General features: G+C 38.4%; 1 protein-coding gene across 2 annotated transcripts in view; it reads left to right on the forward strand.

Annotated features, from left to right (window-relative positions):
• Positions 1–19,384: 19,384 nt before the first annotated feature.
• The window catches only part of LOC149287226 (LIM zinc-binding domain-containing Nebulette-like), a 74,899-nt gene continuing 73,911 nt past the window's right edge, over positions 19,385–20,372 (forward strand). For both annotated transcript variants that reach the window (XM_089493146.1, XM_089493147.1), the window contains exon 1: positions 19,385–19,453. In XM_089493146.1, coding sequence (XP_089349272.1) covers positions 19,385–19,453 — 69 coding nt within the window. The remainder of the gene's footprint in view (positions 19,454–20,372) is intronic.

Here is a 20,372-nt window from a genome sequence, read left to right on the forward strand (position 1 = left end):
GTGGATAAATTAGCTAAATAAAACTTCAATGCTACTTGTGTTTTTACAGCCAATACATGTATAATTGGCCTCTAGTCCCATTCGTTGCTAACAAGCTTCCTAACTGTAAAGGATTTACTGAAAAGCTCAACTGCAATGCTCATTTTACCTCAGTATGAGGTCACATAGATGGGTGTATGTTATGCAAGAACAAAATAACATGACATCTATATAGGTTTCTTTTAAAAATAAATAGTACCGAATTCAGCATCTGTATTATACCTGAGATTTTACTGTATGTAAAAGCAAACTAATTTCTTATAATGATATATTTAAATTACTACAATGGGATCCCAAAGTTATAACCGTGTAACTTCCAATCATATAAAGGTAGACTTAACTGTTTTGACCTTGCCGCACCCTGTTTCAGATCTATTTGTTTTTATTTTCCAGGAGAATATCCCAGTTCAAATCCATATCTTCTCTTCCATTTGAATAGCTTTTTTCTCTTTTTGCTCTTGATGTTCTTAGGATTGTAAAAAGAATTCATATTTCCAGTGAGTTTAAATAACAAAAGACTGAATCACATTTATCCAGAGGATCTTGATCTGCCTCTTATTCCGAGTTCAATATTTTTAGGGTACTTTTGTACATCTGTCTTGTGAAACCATTTTTTGTCTTATGAGAACATCCCTACTATGGAAACCCATGTCTTTTAAATATGAATTTGACTCGGCCAAGATATAAAGACAGACGCTATCATGTATCTTTTTCTACATAGCTCTGTTTGAAGTAACCACCCCTGGAGCTCTCCCTTAGTGCAAAGCAGATAAGAGCCTTAAATTTCTTTCATCCTCATGTAGCCAAATGTCTTGGCTTTGTAATACTTTGTAAGAGATCTCAAGAATATTACAAATGACAAAAGCCCTATTGTGCTGTAAACCCTTAACAGAAATAGGCAATAAAATTCCGTACAATGTTGGATGCATTTTAAACAAATTACCACCCACGATTTTACTGCAATATGGCCTATTATTTTTACAAGTATTACACGATTAATAAATTACAAAACCACAACAAAGCTGATAAAACGTGTGTACTTTTTTATATTTCATTCCTACGTTATAGCTCAATAGAGTTGTTCAGTGCCAAAACACCTGACTACTGAACAGCACCAGAAAAAAACAGCATACGAAAACACTGTAAAGTCTAAACACTGTAAACAGGACTGAACACTCTACCTAAAAGAAAGTAATGCTAATAACATAAAGAGAATCAATGCATGAGAAATATTGGGGTTGGAGTTGTGGTTTAAACTTATTGGCTTATTAGCCCTTCTTGGTGGAGAAACCTGCCAGTGTTGGCTCTTCAAAATGAATAGTGAAGTGAGGGAGCCGATACCACAACTCTCCTGCCAGATCTTGAGTGCATAGTTGCATTGGGTTGGAAAATTGAGCACGGATACAATACATATTATCTTGTAAATAAATAAAAATATACATTTTTGGAATGTGGGGTGGGGGGTTAGGTGTAATGTGTGGGAAAGGGATCTAAAAAGGCCCAAAAACAGACAGGCACAGGAAAATAGGCTTACCTAACTACCAATCATTATGAATTTCCTCTAGAAGTGCTCTAGACAAGCAACTGGTATATGAGAAGGACGTCTGTTCTCTCCCCTTTATAAAACTTGGATAATCTTTTCCCTTCAATGTTTTGAGGCTTCCTTTGATGTGGATAGATGTTTAGGATTGCCTTTGTCTTCCCACAATATTTGTCTTTGTGTTCACTTTTGGAACCTGGATTTTATACTTGGCAAACACTTTTACAGTACCTATGCCTAGCAAACATAACTATTCACAATGTAGAAATGAAACCACCTACCCTATATAATGTGATGTCATATCATTTGACAAGTGCACTTGAGCAAGGAGTTCTGTGGCCGATGAATATGCAACCCAATAACAAAGGATAAATGAAAGACTCTACACGTAAGGAAGAAATAAGGTGGCATTTAGATGTAACAAGGTTTTTATGTAGTTTTTTTTTAAAAATTCTGTTGCTCTATCCAGTAGCGTACCTAGCGGGGGCCGGTCCGCACAGGGTGCCGCTCATCAGGGGGGTGCCAACTTGCCGGCACCCGGCACCCCTCCAGAGACGGACAGTAATGTCCGCCGCTGGAGGAGAAGGCTCGCAAGGGAGCGGTATCGGAGGTCTTTAACAGACCTCTGGCTCCCTTGAGTGATTTTAAGCCGGTTCCACCGGCTTAAAATCACTCAAGGGAGCCGGAGGTCTGTTAAAGACCTCCGATACCCCTCCCTCGCGGTGTGGAATCTGTGGATTGGTATGTGTGGAATCTGTGGAATGGTAAGTGTGGATTAGTAAGTGCGGATTGGTAAGTGTGTGAGAGTGATGGGTGTTATGCTGTACCATTTCCAATGTCTTTTTCATTATATAATTATGCTCTAAAGTACATCATAACTCCCATCACTCTATGCTGTTCCATACAGTGGCAGAGCTGGGAGACAGAGGCCTTGCACCCCCAAAGGGGGGAGAGGGTAGATAGTTAGGAGGGGGTAGATAGGGAGAAGGGAGTGAGACGGGGGGATAGGGGGTAGATAGGGAGAAGGGAGTGAGAAGGGGTAGATAGGGCAGAAGGGGGTGAGAATGGGTAGATAGGGAGAAAGGAGGGTAGCAAGAATATTGAAATAAAGAGTCAGAATGAGAGAGCGAAAATGAATGGATTAATGTGTGGATGAATTGTGTGAATGAGTGAGAGAATTAATGAATTTGTGAGAATGCATCAATGAATATGTGTAAATTATTTGTGTGAAAGAATAAATTAGTGTGAATGAAAGTGAATAAGTGAGTGACTGTAAAAGTGTTTGTGTTAATCATAGGTGTATAGTTGATTTGTCAAAAAGGCAAAGCTGGTATAAGCAGGGTGTTTATGGGACAAAAATGTCACAGGCAGGGTGTTTATGGGACAAAGATGGCACAGGTAGCGTGTTTATGGGACAAAGATGGCACAGGTAGCGTGTTTATGGGACAAAGATGGCGTACACTCGGCTGTTTGGGAACAATGCTGACTCATGCTGGGCTGTTTGGGGGCAAAGATGGCACGTCCTATGTGTGTGTAATTTGGGTGCTGGTCAGGTTCTATGTGGGCAATGTGGACGCTGTTTTTTTGGAGGGTTATTAAAGAAAGCACTATTATATGTTCAGTAAATGTTATTTATACGTGTTTATTTTATTTATAAGTTATTAATTAATTTTTTCAGATTTCTTGTTGTTTACAGTTGACATACAGTTTACAAATTGGTGCAATAAATATTCTTGCCAACATAATTTTGTAGATGTCTTTACATTGGGGGGGGGGGGGGTGCCACTTACAGGATCTGCCCCGGGTGCCAAATACTCTAGGTACGCCCCTGGCTCTATGTGTTTGTCATGGGGTAAAATGTACAGCTGTCTAGGGCATTTACATAATCCAAGGCATCTTAATCTTCTGTTAGCTGTTAAAGAACCCTACAAAATATCCCTCATGGATGTTAATGGAAAGCATATGCTTGGCTTAATTTCTAAAGAGCATGGTTTCCTGACATGCTCACATGTGCTCAGACATGGTCATTCAGTCCCTTGCCTCAGGCAAACTGAATAATGCTTCTACATTTTTTTTTTAAAGGCTTAGAAATGATTACAGACTTAGAAGGCTACACACTAAGCCATGTTTAGTAAGTTTATGAACATAAAAAATAAGGAAAAGAATATGTTCAACAAATTAAGTAAAAAAAAAACAGAACAAAAAAAAAGCGAGCTCTTGCAATCAGGGTCTCATTTTGATTTTATCATCTCCTATATTGCACAGCACCGTGAAGCTTATGTGCCAAAATTATAAATAGATATTTTAATAGGATAAAAAATAAAATAAAAAAATAAAAATTGAAAATATGATTTGGGATAGTAGCAGTTATACAAGCACTGCTATATACCTTCAGAAAAGCTCTGATGGAAATGCGGCCAGCCAACCCATTCTAGACATGTGGTGTCCTCGGGAAAAGATAGAAACCTTTATCATCAGTCAGATGAGTACGTAAAACTAACAAACGCCATTAAGTACAGTAAATTTGTACAAAATAATCTGAACGGGGCTTGTGGGCCGCTGGGGGCTTCAAAAGGATAAGCAGTACATGCTTTGTAGACTTGAGGTTTTCTTCTCTGTCAGATGTCTGTATTGATTTTTTCCCCCCTGTTTGTTTGAAGATTACTTAGGGATTTTCGTAGGACGTGCTATACACAGAGGGGTTGTTCGGCCATGTTATACATTGGAAGGGTTAATCACATAATCTACTCAGTGGAATAAAAATGCCATTACTGGAAATGCGGTGGTAAATATTTCAAAAATGATAATCCTAATTATGATATTTCCTTCTAATGCCACATCTTTAATTTTATAGAAAATATAAACTGTAGCTTAATTTACAGATACAAGAAAGCCAGCGCACACCCAGCAAATAATCTAAGACATAAATATTTGGGGATTCCATCACACTATATGGCCATATATTGCTTAAACCACCACTATGTCAAAGTTCTCCAAGGTTGGCGAGTCCTATCTAATTTTTCATGGCTGTATTGCTTACCAAGGTGCTGAATTCGTGGGCCTGCACTGCATTTTAACCCAAATGAGAAATTTCACCCTGTTGTGATGTAACCGGTTACAACAAAGACATCAGTTCTTTCATGCTGGAGAGTGACTAGATTCGATCTCCTTCATACAGCTACAACTGTTTTTATCCCCTGTAAATTATTTTAACATTTATTAAGCCATTTTCTTGTAAATCAGTCATGGTGATGAGATGTAAATCAAAAGTAAGAAAAAAGAAAGGTTGCACTAGAATGCAATATATGTATGAAAAGCCACTGAAAATTCTTTATTACCAATATATGAAGTGAGCACCTTTCTGTCTGTTTTCTAACATATGCAACAATGGGATGGATTCAATGCTTAAGGTAAATATAGAAAAAAGCAAGACTAATTCTTGCCCCAAATTTTAGCTCACTTCTGCCACCGCGAAGCATAAAATCAACATCCCAGGCTAATACCATCCGCAAAGGCAATCTAGAACTGAGACGGAAGGCAAACTTCTACCTGCATGAGGGACCCAACAACCCCAGACGTCTGTTTCAGTGCAAATGATAAAGTGTGATGAAAAATCCATAAGAAAAATGGTGACACTATTTCAATTTAATGAATAGCTCTTTATTAATTTAATGTCTCTGTTTTTCTAACTCATTATCTCTATTGCAATCTATGCAAAGACAGCTATTAAAAACTTAGGACAGATTTATTTCTGGAATTGAATCCTGTCAATCATACATTAATTAAAAGGAAATAATCCACCCTATTTTAGTAATAATATGTGCTGACCAGAAAATATAAATGTTTTACCAGAACACTGAATATGCGACTACTTTATCCAATGTTAAGCATGTGACAAATCAGAGTGAGCAAAACGAGTTGGTCGTTTTTGAATACTTTCGCGTCTGGGGCTCACATTAGAAGGTTCTTTAAAAAACATGCCCAAGTACAAATAATGGGATGAGGAAGTAGAGGGTACAATCAACATATGCGTGTAAGAGAAAAAATGGAAGAATATGTTGGTAGTGGGTAGTATGAGACATAACTATATTGAATTGAAAGATAATACAACTTTAAATTCCTATGTCCTTTTTTCTTGAATAGGCATTGACAGATATTTTATTTTGGTGAAATTTGCAGGGTGCGTGATGGCATTGAACGCACTAAGCACAGCACATTTTAAATGGCCCTTATCAAACTTATGCAGCTCTAGGGTTTTGGGGGCCCCAAGCAAAACGATTTGGGGGCCATATTAAGGACAATTGATGAAAATGGATATTTAGCCAAGACCAAAGGAACATACTTCTTATTAAAGAGGAAATGTTGAGACACACCTATATCATCTAAAGGGGGCCCATAGACCAACGGAGGCCCTAACCATTTGCTTAATAAGTGTATATGGAAGCGTCACCACTCAGTATCCTCAAGGTGAACTCCTTTTAACTGAAAAGCCTGTTTTTTTTGTTTTTTTAAAAAATTTAGATACACAAAGTAATATGTATAAGTATAGGTTGTAATGAAATCGAAGTATACACGTTACAATAGTGCAGATGTAAGCATATACCTTTACATTTTAAATGTATAATTAAATACATAGTATTTCACATCATGTGCTTCATTACAGGCCTATTTAAAGCACTTACACATCACTTGTGAGTCTCTTTGAAATGGCAAACCTAATGACCCAGTAAAGTTAGTGTCTTGAGAACAATAAACAATCTCTAATTGCATGTTAATATAACCCTGCAGGCTTATTCTTTTGCTTGGTGCAACAAAAAAAAATATAAACTCTACATTTTACAGAACAATTAAACATTGCTGGGACTATGCAGTGTATACATTTTGTAAGATTTTTTTTATTTCCTAAAATATCTTAATGGCATGAGAGACCTGGCCTAGGGAACTATTAACTTCAAGCAGAAGCTGGTTTTGTGGGACAAAGATCCCAGAAATAGCACGGTCTGGGATCAATATATTTATCCTAGACAGCACACTGTGGCTGGAGTATAACATCTACAAGGGAATACACACATATATTATACATATATATTATATATATATACACACACAAACTATATGCGCCTTATATAAATACTGTATACATCATTTTGGTCCCTGGCATCACCCACTCCCCTTTGTGAGCCCCATTTTAAAGGTTTTATATTAAAGTTTTTATCTTACATATGCAATTTAAAACATACATTTTCACAGCAATGTGAACTTATTTTGAAAACTATTTAGATCACTACTGATCTCTTATTTTTTTTTTTTTCTAAAAAAAATAAATACATTTTGTTAGATTGAACACAATAATACATAAAAACTGTTTCTTTCTTGGCATTTATGTAGACTATATTAATCTTGGGAAACCATGCCAGTCAGCTTCCAAGACAAAGACCTTTTAATTCAATGAGCTAAACTTAGCGAGGTCCATGGGCACCTGGGACCATGCCATGGCCATTGCTTTAAACCAGGCGATGGAATGGGCAAATATTTAACACCACTATAATTTAAAAGTAACTTTGGATAGTTTTGAAGAAAACAATCTCTAGGCAATTTGAGAGGTTTGTATTTTTATTTGCAAATGTATTATCAATACAGTATATTAGGTATTCTGCAAAGAGTAAAAGTCCCAATTATCATATCAGTCAAATACTGGAAATTGACCCAAGAACATAACATTACATTGTTATACTACATCCTAAATGTATGCCAATTCTATTTTGAAACACTGAAAGTATATTTTTTTTTCTACCTATGATATCTAATATACTCAGTTTATTAACATTGTAACTAAACCACCAACATATAAATAGCATCCACTAGGCGGCGCCACCATAATGTAAAATGTACCCTAAACCTGTCTTAGGCTTTGTGACTTAAAGTTTACTTGAACTTCAGCAGGATCTTGTATGATTCTAGAAAATGAGTTGCTAAGGAGACAGAAAAATATTTTATTTTAAAGACCATTTTTTGCTGTTTTTACAAATAATTTCTAAAATTAGAAACAATATTCATAATCTAAAAAGCATGCTGGCTAACCTTTTTTTGTTATGAAATTGAAGTCTCCCACCCTAAAACCCCCTTTACTGTTGATATGTCTATGTCTCAGGGACACAAGCCAGTCATCAACATCGCATCAATCATTAAGTTTAAGCCAACACGTTTGATAAGTTGCTTTATATATTTTATTTGTTTTCCTTAAAATAAATTGTCCCCATGTTCAGTATATAACTGTGACTTTGTATCTTCATGCTTCTGTGTCCATGTCTTTATTTTGACATAATCAAATGATCATTATCAGCATTAAACAAATCATGTCTACACATTACCAATTATCCAATAGAAACAAACAGTAACCTGCCCAGTAATCTTTACAAATGTCATGGAAGTAGTCATACTGCTTCTTCCTTGTAGCTACACCTATACATATAGACACAGGAAGACATTGTACCCTGATATGCAGCCATCCCTGTATTCCTGGGAACTCTTGAGTTGGGATGAAGTCCTGTTTCCCTGGGTCTCTGGTTCCCAGGTTAGCACTGCTTCTCTGGTCCTCCGGGTCAAGACCCGAATTCTCGTCACGCCCCCCCCCTCCCCATTTTTCCTTTAAATGGAGGTGGTGCCCGCTGCCGTCAGGTAGCCGGAGCCCAGAAGTTCCCAGGTATGCTTGTAACCCACTAAAGGCAGTCGGGGGCTTTATTAAGCCACTCTCCCAGAAGAATGAGAGGTCTGGGAAGCCCGCCCTGGAAAGTTCTCACAAATACTTTAGAGATACTAGTTTTTTTGGCGAGTAACTTAGCTGGTCTTCAAATTACTTTCAATAGACCCCAGCATGGAAGCTTCTCTTATATGCCAAAAACCCCAGAATCGGGTCATCTACGAATGATGGACATTCATTGCGCTGCAGGAGAGAGGTGCCCCCTTCTTTCCGCAGACAGCAGTTTTTAGGGAGTTTGGTTTCTATATTTTAGTTTAGTTTCTGTTCTGATGTAATATACATTAAATCTGGCATAGCCATATACTGGACATTCCATACTTTTAAAAACTTTTTTTTTTTTACACCAGGGTCAGCTGACTAGATGTTATTGGAATTATTGCTATAATTTGCCACATAGGTAAAAAGTTTAATGATTTTATTATTTTGCATTATCTTTTCAAGCACCTTTATTAAAGAAGATGTAATTACATGAAAGGATCTCAGACTTAGCATAACAGATATGTATGCTGACATGGAAGCCTGGAGAGCTATAGACTTCCCAATCTACCTATAGAAAGGTGAGAGAGACGTTAAAATCGAACAAAAAAGGAACAGAACAAAAGGAACAGAGGATGTTTCAGACTGGCTGAGAACATGGTTTTCTAAAAATATCCTTTATAATGGTTTGGTATTAGTCATGCTATTTTAGAAACTGCACTTTATATAGAGCCAAAAAGGGTTTGCTCTCTTAAAACATACTGATTTTCACAACAGAAAAATATAATTTTAACTTCTGTTTTAAAGTTCTCAAAACTTTGACTTTGATTTAGTTCTATTTGTTTTGAAATTCATGTATATCCATTTTGTTTATTTTTTCAAAGCGTTGAATTAAAGGAACTCATCAACTAAGCAGTGTTTAATATTGCAAGGAAAATATGAAAAACATAAGGACATAATGTTAGCCAAATAGCTGAGCTGTAAATACATCAATGGGCAAAAAGTATCCAAAACGATTTGCTATGATGAGAACTAATCCCTATATGATGCATGGATTGATCACAAATGCTATGCGATACCCTTAAGCTGGAAAGTTTGTATGTGTGTGTATGTATATGTATATGTATATATATATATATATATATATATATATATATATATATATATATAGTCTAGTCATTGGCCTGAAACAATAAAAGCACATTGCCAAGTGCCCTATCTCAAGTTGTTAAGAAACTGTAGGTTCCTGTACAACATAATGACATATCTCACTAGAGCAAACAATTAAAACATGCCAAAGATTCCACAGAGGACACAACCTACACAACCTACACATCAAATGCTACATAGACTGGTTCAGAACAATTACTACCAAGCATTATTTCTTGAGCGTCAAGGACTTTCCAAGAAGGTTTTTGCTGCTTTGTGTTAAAGCGGTATTTATTTTGCAGTATGTAGCTTATATATATATATATATATATATATATATATATATATATATATATATATATATATATATATATATATATATATATATATATATATATATAAATAAGCCATTTAATTGAGCTGAAACCAATAGGAGAAACGTATTAAATATTACAGAAGAGATTATGAGTCGGGGAGCAGTAAAAATTAGTACATTACCAGCAGCCTAGTATATGTAACCCTGCAATGTTTTTTCCACACCAAGGAACTTTGTGATCTCATCCATTATCACCGATCTTCTTAATTATAGTCAGTGATATAGTTATAGTTAACCCTTTTATGCTATCTTTACCCATCTTGGGAAAAAATGCCTTCTGATGCCCAAAACATCATACGTGAACTCATTGGTTAACATTTTTAATCCCTTCCTGATTTGGCTATCAATGTCTGGTTCCGAGTGACCTATCCTGTGTACTCACAGCCATGATGTGTTTGTATTATAACACTGCTACTAATTCTGGGCAAAGTATCAAGATCATTGTGCAAAGGCAATGCAAGCCATCTGTTTGTTTCTACGATAAAACATTTTGGATAACATTAGATTGAGATTATTTTGGACAACATTTTCAGTGCCAGGAAGACAGCCACACTTCACTTAAGACTATGAACTACAGCATGTAACAGAATACAATTAGGGATCAATTGGAAAGGCTGAATTTGATGGATATATATATATATATATATATATATATATATATATATATATATATATATATATATAACATACATTCATTGCTCCCTCAGCAAAGTAATACAGTTCTTGTCTTGGACGAGAAGGCCTGGCTCGCAATATCCATTACAGTTCATCTTGTACGTGTTCGATGGGGTTGAGGTCAGGGCTCTGTGCAGCCAGTAAGGTTCTTCCACACCAAACTCATCTAACCATGTCTTTATGGACCTTGTTTTGTGCACTGGGGCACAGTCATGATGGGATGGAGAAGGTTCTTCCCCAAACTGTCCCCACAAAGTTGGCAGCATAACATTGTCCAAAATGTCTTGGTATGTCCCCTTCAGCATACCAAGACATACTGGACAATGTCTCATATATCTGAATGGGGAATCAGGGTACTTATGGTCACAAAGCATTTACTAATGCAAAAAGTGTTACATGTGTCGCCACAGACCTTTTCAAGGCATAATCTTTATGTGACACCAAAGCAGGTCTATAGAAGTCAGGAGCCATCAAGATCATGAGATGTCCCAGCGCAACAAGTCACATGTTGTAACAGTCAATCATAATTCTGCCGCAGATTGGAAAGTCAGTTGCATCCTCATAAATCATATTTAAGGGCACAGGCAGGAGAACACCAACACAATTAGGAGGACAGTCGTACAACAATAACCATACTTGGGACCCCCTCAGGCTAGGCTACGCAGAACGTTCCCTTTTATGGGGAGTGGCTCCTTGGAAGGGGGCAGATAGCCTTAAGTGGGTCGCGAGTAGAAGGGAAGTTGGTGGGGAATATGAGTGGTCAACAGCACTCGCCTCTCTAGAGAAAGAACTGGGAAAGCTGATCACAACATGAAAAATGTATTTGTGTGTCCTGGACTTTATAAGTAACTAGCCTTGCTAGCAAACATTAACTGCTGGGCAAGGATAAATCACTTCTTCATAGGCCATAAACAATCCACCTGACAATTTTCCTTCTTGCATTGCAGCAAACGACCTCTGTGAATCGGCAAAAAATAATATCAAAATTTCTCAGGGTCCACAAGGTTAGTTGAATATGAAAATCAATGATTACCTAAATAGAATGTGACTATTTGGCTCAGATATTTCAGTACAGGTTAGCTCAAACATTTGATTACCGTGAATTGGCTCAACAAAACTGGCCATGATTGATTTGGATTCTGCCACAAAGCATGGGACAGGTGCCACTAGTTTTTTCTCCTCCAGCTTTTTACCCTCTTACTCTTTCCTTTAGACTTTCTCAACCCCCCCTCTTTGTCTTGTAACAGATCCCAGGACATTTTTTTCTCTTTTTCCTTAGTTCATTTACTTGACTTCCACCCAGTCTCACTCTAACTCACTTAGTGTTACTCATTCTCCCTCACCAGTATTTTTCCATATTACATCCCAGGTATTTTCTACTTCCAGGCCAGCACTCCACTTTTATTTACTTTCTAGTTATAGACAAATTCTCACCATTTTCCAGCTTTTCCAATCGCTCATTTAATTCCCTTGATAGACCAGGACTGGCCGTCTGGCATTATACACGTTGGCCCAATGGCGCTGCATGCTTAAAGTCTACTGCTGCTTGAGAGACAGATCTGGTTCTATGTGTACCCAGCTGGCAGTAAGACATACATTATTTATTTTCATCCTCAGTCTGGCCTTCCTCAAGGTATTTGTTGAAACCCTAGGCATCATGAAGACAACTTACAGTGAGAGAATGAATGCCGGTGTAGCGCATGTTCTGTCGGCAAGACATGAAGTGGTAACAAGAGAGAGGGGAAGTAAGGCATCAGTAAGGGTAAGCTGATTTTTCAAATGAAATATTGACAGCAATTTTAACCGCTGTATTTATATAAGTTACAGGCAAAGTATGTATGTACTGCATGCAACTTGTTCTGTCTATGCTAGATAAACATTTTATTATATTACAGTATTGCTAATATAAGCATATAAAGTAAGGGCAAATGACCATTCTAGCCTCCCCATTATTTCTTGCACCGAAAATCTCAAACTTTATTTGGTCCTTGGTCTTGCCCTAGGATAGCCATATACCTCCATGCATATTTAAATGTATCCACTGCATCAACCTCTTTGACTGCTGGATGGCTATCCCCCTTATCTACAACTTTCTTAGTGAAATAAACCTTATTATAGTTTATTGCTTTATATAGCGCCATCATATTCTGTAGCGCTGTACAACGGGCAGACAGGACATAACAAGTAGTATATAACATAACAATTTGACTTACAGAAACAGGTAAGGAGAGCCCTGCTCAAACGAGCTGGCAAACATTCCATTCCATCTAAGTCTTTGATGTCTTAGTTTTTGATTTGGTTTTGATCATATCCCCTCTCCCCATTCTCTCCTCAGAGCTATACATGTGAAATCTCTTGTCTTTCCTCATGGAGTTTACCTTGCAAACCTTTCACAACTTTAGTTATACAAAGATAAGAGGGAGGGAGTAGAATACATGAAATAAAATAGATCTGAGGCTCAGGCTTTAAAATCTGGTTTTAGAACCACTCTTCTCGTGCAAAGGCCGTCTTCAATGCATTTATCACTGCTTGGTTGAAACCAGAAATGCATTCATATAAACTAACTTACTTATTCAACTGTAAAGTATGCAAACTGGCTTTGTTGGAACCAATGGGTAAATATTATGTGTTTCACATAATATTTAGCGTAGTAAATGTAAAATAAGAGACTTGAAACCTACAATACAAACGGTTCATTTAACTATTACAAGGACAGTTTAATGTCATTGACACCACTGCTATAGAAGAATAGACATTAAAGTACTCACTAGATTGTAAGCACTTTCGAGCAGGACCCTCCTTGTTTCAAGCTGTTATGTTATGCGCTACTTCTCATGTCCGGTTTCCCCATTGTACCACACAGTGGAATATGATGGTTTTATAAAATAATAATAATATGCATTCTTTTTTTTTTTTTTTTTTTAAAGTGAAGGTGCAGCTCTGTAGCTGCAGCTGCCCTCCTCCATTGACTATTCTTCTCACTGATTGGCTGCTTAAAGCAATTCCACTTTCCACATATGCGCACAGAGGTCTGAACAGATTCAGCCCGCAATGCTCCCTGAGCCAGCGTTGGATTGAGGTGAGAACATCACGTGGGTTGGTATGTGTTTAGCCGAGCACATGGTATTTACATTACATTTACACGGCAATGGTAATGCGTACGGGGGAATCCGCCCATTCATTTACTAAAAGGGCCTCATGAAAATGTCAAGGGGAGCTATGACAAGCATTAAAATGTCCTTTTAACAATTACCTGAGAATCCAGTTTTCAAACTATTTAAAAGTTATTCTTAGAGAATAAGTCAGATATATATGTGATGAGTATCACAGAAGCTCCTGTGGGTGGAGGTGTAACTATAAATATCTTAAAACCGCTCAACAATCATCAAAGGAAGTTAGCATCTGTTTTTGCTGAGGAGTTCACTTTAAAGCAGGACCTCGGTATCCACTCTGATAACCAGAAACCTGGCCATCTTTGGGTTCTAAGAAAGAGTCACAGGGTTCAGTTATGACACTTAGCAAGACATTCATACCGTCACACTTTATCTTGAGAAAAATCCACCGTCACCAGGCCATTAACAGATTGACTTGTGCATGGCGAGCAAAATCCATTCGGACAAAATTTTTTGTTTTGTTTTTGCTGCGTTTGTTTTCGGGCAACAAATTTTGTTTCCTGACCGTTTGGCTCGGACAAAATGAAGAATAATAGATGATATGATAGAAAGATAATTAAAAAAAAATAAACTTGCCCACAAATGACAGGTTTGGCTGGTAGCATAGATGGGCCACTGTCTTAGTCTACTAAACTCAATTTAGGAAAAGTGGAAAATGTCTGCTGCAGTCCTTGTAAGAATTATATAAGTTAAATACATACACAATAGTCACCCAATCCACCCTACAGTAATTTTTTTGCACTAAAATTAACTATTAATTAATGTGCAGTATCGTATATGAATAATGAGCATTAATCTCAGCCTCTGTTAAGCTGTCACTGTCTCGGACTCCAACTCCCATCAGTCTGTACCTCCTGCTACTAACGAGTTTAGATGGCGTCAGCACACTTATTTATCTAATGCTTGTCCCCTCCTCTTGTAAATGCTGATTTGCCAGAGTGGAAAAAATAAAGGAAAAACTCCTACAGGTTGTTGGACCCATCAATCACAGCCGTTATCAATGAGACCGCCCCCCCATTTTTTTTTGACTATTTCTACCTATCAGTGATTGATATGTTCCCCCCAACACACAGTCCCTCCCACTTTACCTCAACAAGCGCCAAAACGGCTTGTAATGGCGGCAAGCTGGCGGCTACACGTGGGAACAAATGGACAAATCATGACAAATTTTCAGCAGTTCTTTTTCGTCAGTTTAGTCGCTCTCCTTATCATTGATTCATACGAATACATGAAACAGGCAATTTTAGTTAAAAATAAAGTTTATATGAAAACTAATGCACAAGTCTATTAACAAATGACTTGCTAATTCATTATACAATTTCTTCAGTCATTTGCAAAGGCCAATTAACAGTTTCCTTGCTAGTTTAGCCCAGGGCTACAAATATGGGTTGCAAATGTCATTTACAATTATTATTATTATCAGTAATGTATTTATAAAGCTGGAGCGAATGGCAAACACACAATTTGGTGTATTGACTGCAATCCTGATTAATTATGCCATGCATTTTATACAATTTTAAAATAAATTCATCCTGTGATCCGTCTGTTGCACAACTTGTGTATAGTGTTTTTGCTGAAAGGAATTAGGCTGGTAGAAGGTGTGGTAATAGATGTCATGTTGAGGCACATACATGATTGTGGTATGTGTCATTGGAAAGGGTTACACCTACCTTTATACTACAGTTGCAAAATAAATAAATACATAAAAACAACCACAAAATTAGAAATTCGTTTTGCTTATTTCTCGAGCTACAGGAGACCCATCTGTCATGGACTGGGTCCAAACGGATGACTGAAAGGGCCCAGCGCGCCCAAAGATTGTGTGCAGGAGTCACAGTGCAGTAGTGGAGTTAGACAGGGCTTGGTTGCAGGGCGACCACACTCACCCAAGTGTTGAGCACCTAGGGTTGTGCAGCCAAACACCAGCACCCTAATATAGCAGCGGATGAAGTCCAGAATGAAACGAAGGGATATCCTGCAGGCACCCTGGAGCAGGCATGAAACATATCACTGGAATCACGTGCAGGATGCTGCAGGCTGGGAGTATGGAAGCTAAGCAAAGGATATAGCAGAAACATAACAAGCAAGGGAGAGGGAGACCAGGCACAAAACATAACCAGGCAAGATATACATGTTACAGGGCACAACAAAGGACAGGGAACAAGGCAAGGAACACAGGGGAAGGAGTGAGGAGCCGGAATCCTCGGACGCTTCTCCTTTAAGCAAGGAAAGGCCATATTGACTAGGACATGGGGAGAGGAGAGAGGAACCAGAATCCTCAGATGATACAAGGAAGAAGGGCAAAGGTACATAAGAGACAAACAAACATGAATACAGGAACTAGCCTAGAACTATATGATAACAATTGGAGATTCCGTCACATCATATGGCCATAGTATGCTTAGCCCACCACTACGCCAAAGTACTCCAATGACGGTGGGTCCTAACGCTAATCCCTGCTGACAGTGGTACGAAGCAAACCAGACGTACTCAAAACACATAGCACTGAGACATACCTTAGACAGCAACAAACAGAACACACAGGTGGGGCACACCTTATAAAGGAAACAGAGCTGAAGCAAAGAGCTGAAGCAGAAGCAAGGAATGGAAGATCAGAACAGAGCAACAGGAAATCCAGGAATGGATCGAAGCAAGACAGATATGCAGCTCCGCAGCCTGGGCAGAACGTGACACCATCATCTTGAGAAACTTCTGTTCCTAGGTACTTAGACATGTCCTCTCTCTTGTTAAATAAAATGTTGCATTTAGTGTTTTGGGTGAAAAAACAGACATTGGCTGTAACAAGACTCCCTATAAAAATGACAATTGCCAATTTTATTGGATAGTATGATCCCATCTGTATTGACCCATCGCACTACCTATATCTATCTATCTATCTATCTATCTATCTATCAAAAAATGTAAAGATACACTATTATCCTTCAGTTTCCCAGGCTCTGTATTGAGATTGTAACAGGACAGAGATATTTAGAAACATCCACAATGATTAACCAGGAATACGCCGTCACATGCAGTCTGCTGCTATGTTCATTGGCAGGTCATCAAAATATGTAGTAAAGAGTAAAAAGCCAAATTGTAAATGTTGTCAAGAACATCCAATAAAGATGTTATGATATTGGGATTGAAAGAGGCGGTTGAATGTGAGAATGTCGAGAATATTATAAAACCTTATGCTTCCCCATTTTGGACCCTTCCCTAAGATAGTCAGGATGCCAATGGAGCAAATGCTGCAATATCTGGAAGTATTCTGTCATCATCTGGATACAAATGAATAAGTTATATATTTACTAATGTATGTATCTGTGATAAAAATAGTTTCATTCACTAAAAAATAAGTAAGCAGTTGTGACAAGAACTCATCAGGGGGGGGCTGGCAGCATTCAGTCTGGAAGGCAAGTCCAGAAAAGCAGCCCAGTCATAATGCAGCCTAAGACATAGCAACAGATTTAGTATTTGCAATCCAGTCCTGTCCAGAGTTTATTTACAGAAAAGGGAATGCATATAAAGCTTATTGGGGTGGATAAAAAAATGCTTAAGTGCTTTTTTTTGTAGACACCCTTGTGGATTTGTGTGAAATTGCAAGTTTAAACAAAACAGGTAGTGGGCCAAAATATTAAAATCAGAACTGCCCAGAGGGCACTTGACTTTTGCTGCCTGTATTGTATGAAAATTAAGATTAAATATCCAACTCGCATTGTTTTATGCTGGAAACTAAAATTTAATTGGTGTATATATTCTCATCTGTAGAATACATGTTTTTGCATTCAAATGTGTATTTGCTGTTGTGCTGCTTTTTTAATTTGAAGTAAAAATATATGACATTGAAATGTATAATCATTTACTGAATGATATCAGACTTGTGCTTGAGGCCCAAAATAATCCCAGACATTTTTTTGGTTTTGTTTCTGGCTGTTTTTAGACAACGCATTTTAGTTCCTGCCCTTTGAGAAATTCAGAGGGTTTTTTTGTTTGGAAACTAAATTTGTTGCCCAAAAGCAAGTCTCTCTCATTGTGCCATCTACCCTTTTCCCCACTCATATTTGTAATTATGAGTCCTTTCTTGTACTCATTCTTCACAACCTTCTCTGTACTCCTTGCCCTCTCTGTGCCCTTTAAAGGTATGGTGACAGCATTAGTGAGTGTTAATGTATGATAGAATTTTGTGGATGGGTATATGGCATTAGCGTGTGATGTAAGTGTGTGATACTATATGGCGAGTGCCTTAGTGCAGGTATTAGTGCCAGTGTTTGTATATCAGCATATGGTGTTAGCATGAGTGTGTTTGGGTATAAGTGCATGGTGTTAGAGTGTCAGGGGTGAGCCTAGTGTTACTGGTGCAAAGGAGAGTTGGGGGTAGAGTGTATGTTAGTGTATGTAAATGTATGTGTATGGTGTTAGAGTGAGTGAGTGGGTGTTAGAGTAAGTTTTCATGTTATTATGTACACATATGGGTGGAACTGCCAAAGAAATACTGCACCTAGGCACCTTTAACCCTAGGCTTACTCCATAACTGGCAGCATGTGGCTGTGTGTATCCAGCCAGTTGTCGCACACTGCAGAACCTGATCTGCCACTGAGGAGTCTGTAGGGGTAAATATGTGGTGCTATAGGCATCCATACCTACCAGGCATTTTCCTAGTGTGCCAGATAGGTAGTGGACTTTTAGACTGTAGTAAGCAATCTTTTGTAGTGTACTGGGGAAGCCTTCGTCTATCTTCCTTGCAGAATTCTTGCATGTTAGAGAGTACATGCAAGTCTCAGTCCAGGAAAATGTTCTGTGACTGAGCAGTAGCCAATGTAACACAAAAACAAATCAGATTACTACATGTGACCAAATGTCAGATTAGTTGACTGGCTGCTTGTAGAAAGCTCTGGTCGCGTACAGGGTCAGAGGCAGTGATGTCAAAGATGTCCCCAACTATAAAACACCCCCTCAGGCAATAATATCAAGGAAAAAATAAAACAATATAAAATAAAAAAGGGGAGACAATGAGATAAATGTAAACACGTATATCTAGTTTTTAATAAAAAATTTGGTCTGGTGAGCTTTTTGGGAACTACCTCACATGTATTGACAATTACATACTTGGGTCTATTAGCCCCTTGTTAATCTGCCCCTGAGGGCGATCTCAGGGGACATAAGAGGGACTTAGGTCCAAAAGTGGGACTGTATCTCATAAAGAGGGACAGTTAGGAGGTATGTTATAAAATAGGTTTTTACAACATGCAATTATCTGGTTAGTATAGCAAAGATGTACTCCCCAAAAAAGCAAAGTGCATATTTCCTGCCACATGGCATGTGCTGGGGTAGTCTGGTGTCTCTCCTTATTTACTTGCTTGAATGTCCCTTTAATTTTGTTGCGTTGTTTGATTCTAACATTTCAATAAAGCATTTAAAAAAAAGATGAAGAAGGCAGGGCATGGTGGGGGGAGCCTGGAAGCTCTCACGCATACACACACACGCTCACACACACTCACACACTCATACACACATACACACGCAGGAACACATCTGCCTCCTGGCTGCAGTGTGTTGGGTTCCACAGCTGATCAGCGCTCCCACGACTCACCCACTGACAGCTCCTTCACATCTGCGACCAGAGAAGAGTGCAAACTCCGTGTCCTGTCTCTGGCATTCTATATCTTTAACGTTATTCTTCCAAGGCGTGGAGAAAAATGAACCCACAGTGCGCTCGCTGTGGGAGAGTCGTGTACCCCACGGAGAAAGTCAACTGCTTGGACAAGGTAAATTGCATTGGTGTCTGCAGCAAATGGCTTGTTATAGGATCTGAAGAACGAAGGGGTTCGGTCTAAAAGACTTTAGGAAGAAAAGAATGTAACATATAGATCTTTCGACAAATGCGATGTCATTCACTTCACAGTGCTGGGGAGGAGGGCTGCATGGCTATGTAGCTTTATTTTGATGACCTGTGCTTAAGGGGTTAATAAGGTGTATGAAGCCAACATAGCAAATACCTTAAGGCTTAAGAAGTGACTATGGCTGGAATGCTTTTAATTAGTCATCCCTTCATGCAATACGAAGGCAGCGCAATTTCAAGTTTCGGAATAATCTGCTTTAATGTGAGCAGAAGCCAGATTTCGATAGAAGACACGAAACGTTCGATACTTTCATTGTAACAATGTTGCCACCGAATGGGAAACTGTATCTGCTGGCAAATGTCTACTAATCTCATTTGCAGTGTCACGTTATACCCCATCAAACACTCATCTGTTCCCACCAATGAGATAAATGACACAATGTTTTATCTAGGAGATATACACACATCACATGCAGAATGACAATGGGGGGGGGGGCACTGATCCAGCTGCTGAGATCTTCAACTCCTGTCATGTCCAGCCAGCTTCTGGTTGATCCTGAAGGCAGTTTGGGCAACTACAACTCTAATCAGGCCAATAGTCATTTCCTATCCTTCCTCGCTTGCTGTTGACACAATGATATTCAGTAATGGCACTTTTCAGCAGAACATTTGTGCTCAGGGATCCATTGCTATAAGTGCTGCTCATAAATAATGATGAAATAGGCGCTGAAGGAGCAAGAGAGAGATATAGCTTGCAAGCTGTGTAGGTGCTGCTTCCTTGGCAACTTAACTTAATAATACGTGACTATGGGTGCTGACTTGCACTATGAGGTACCATCCAAAAA

Source organism: Sceloporus occidentalis, unplaced genomic scaffold (genome assembly GCF_023333645.1).
Source record: "Sceloporus occidentalis isolate IW3139 unplaced genomic scaffold, rSceOcc1.0.p SCAF_63, whole genome shotgun sequence".
Taxonomy (NCBI): domain Eukaryota; kingdom Metazoa; phylum Chordata; class Lepidosauria; order Squamata; family Phrynosomatidae; genus Sceloporus; species Sceloporus occidentalis.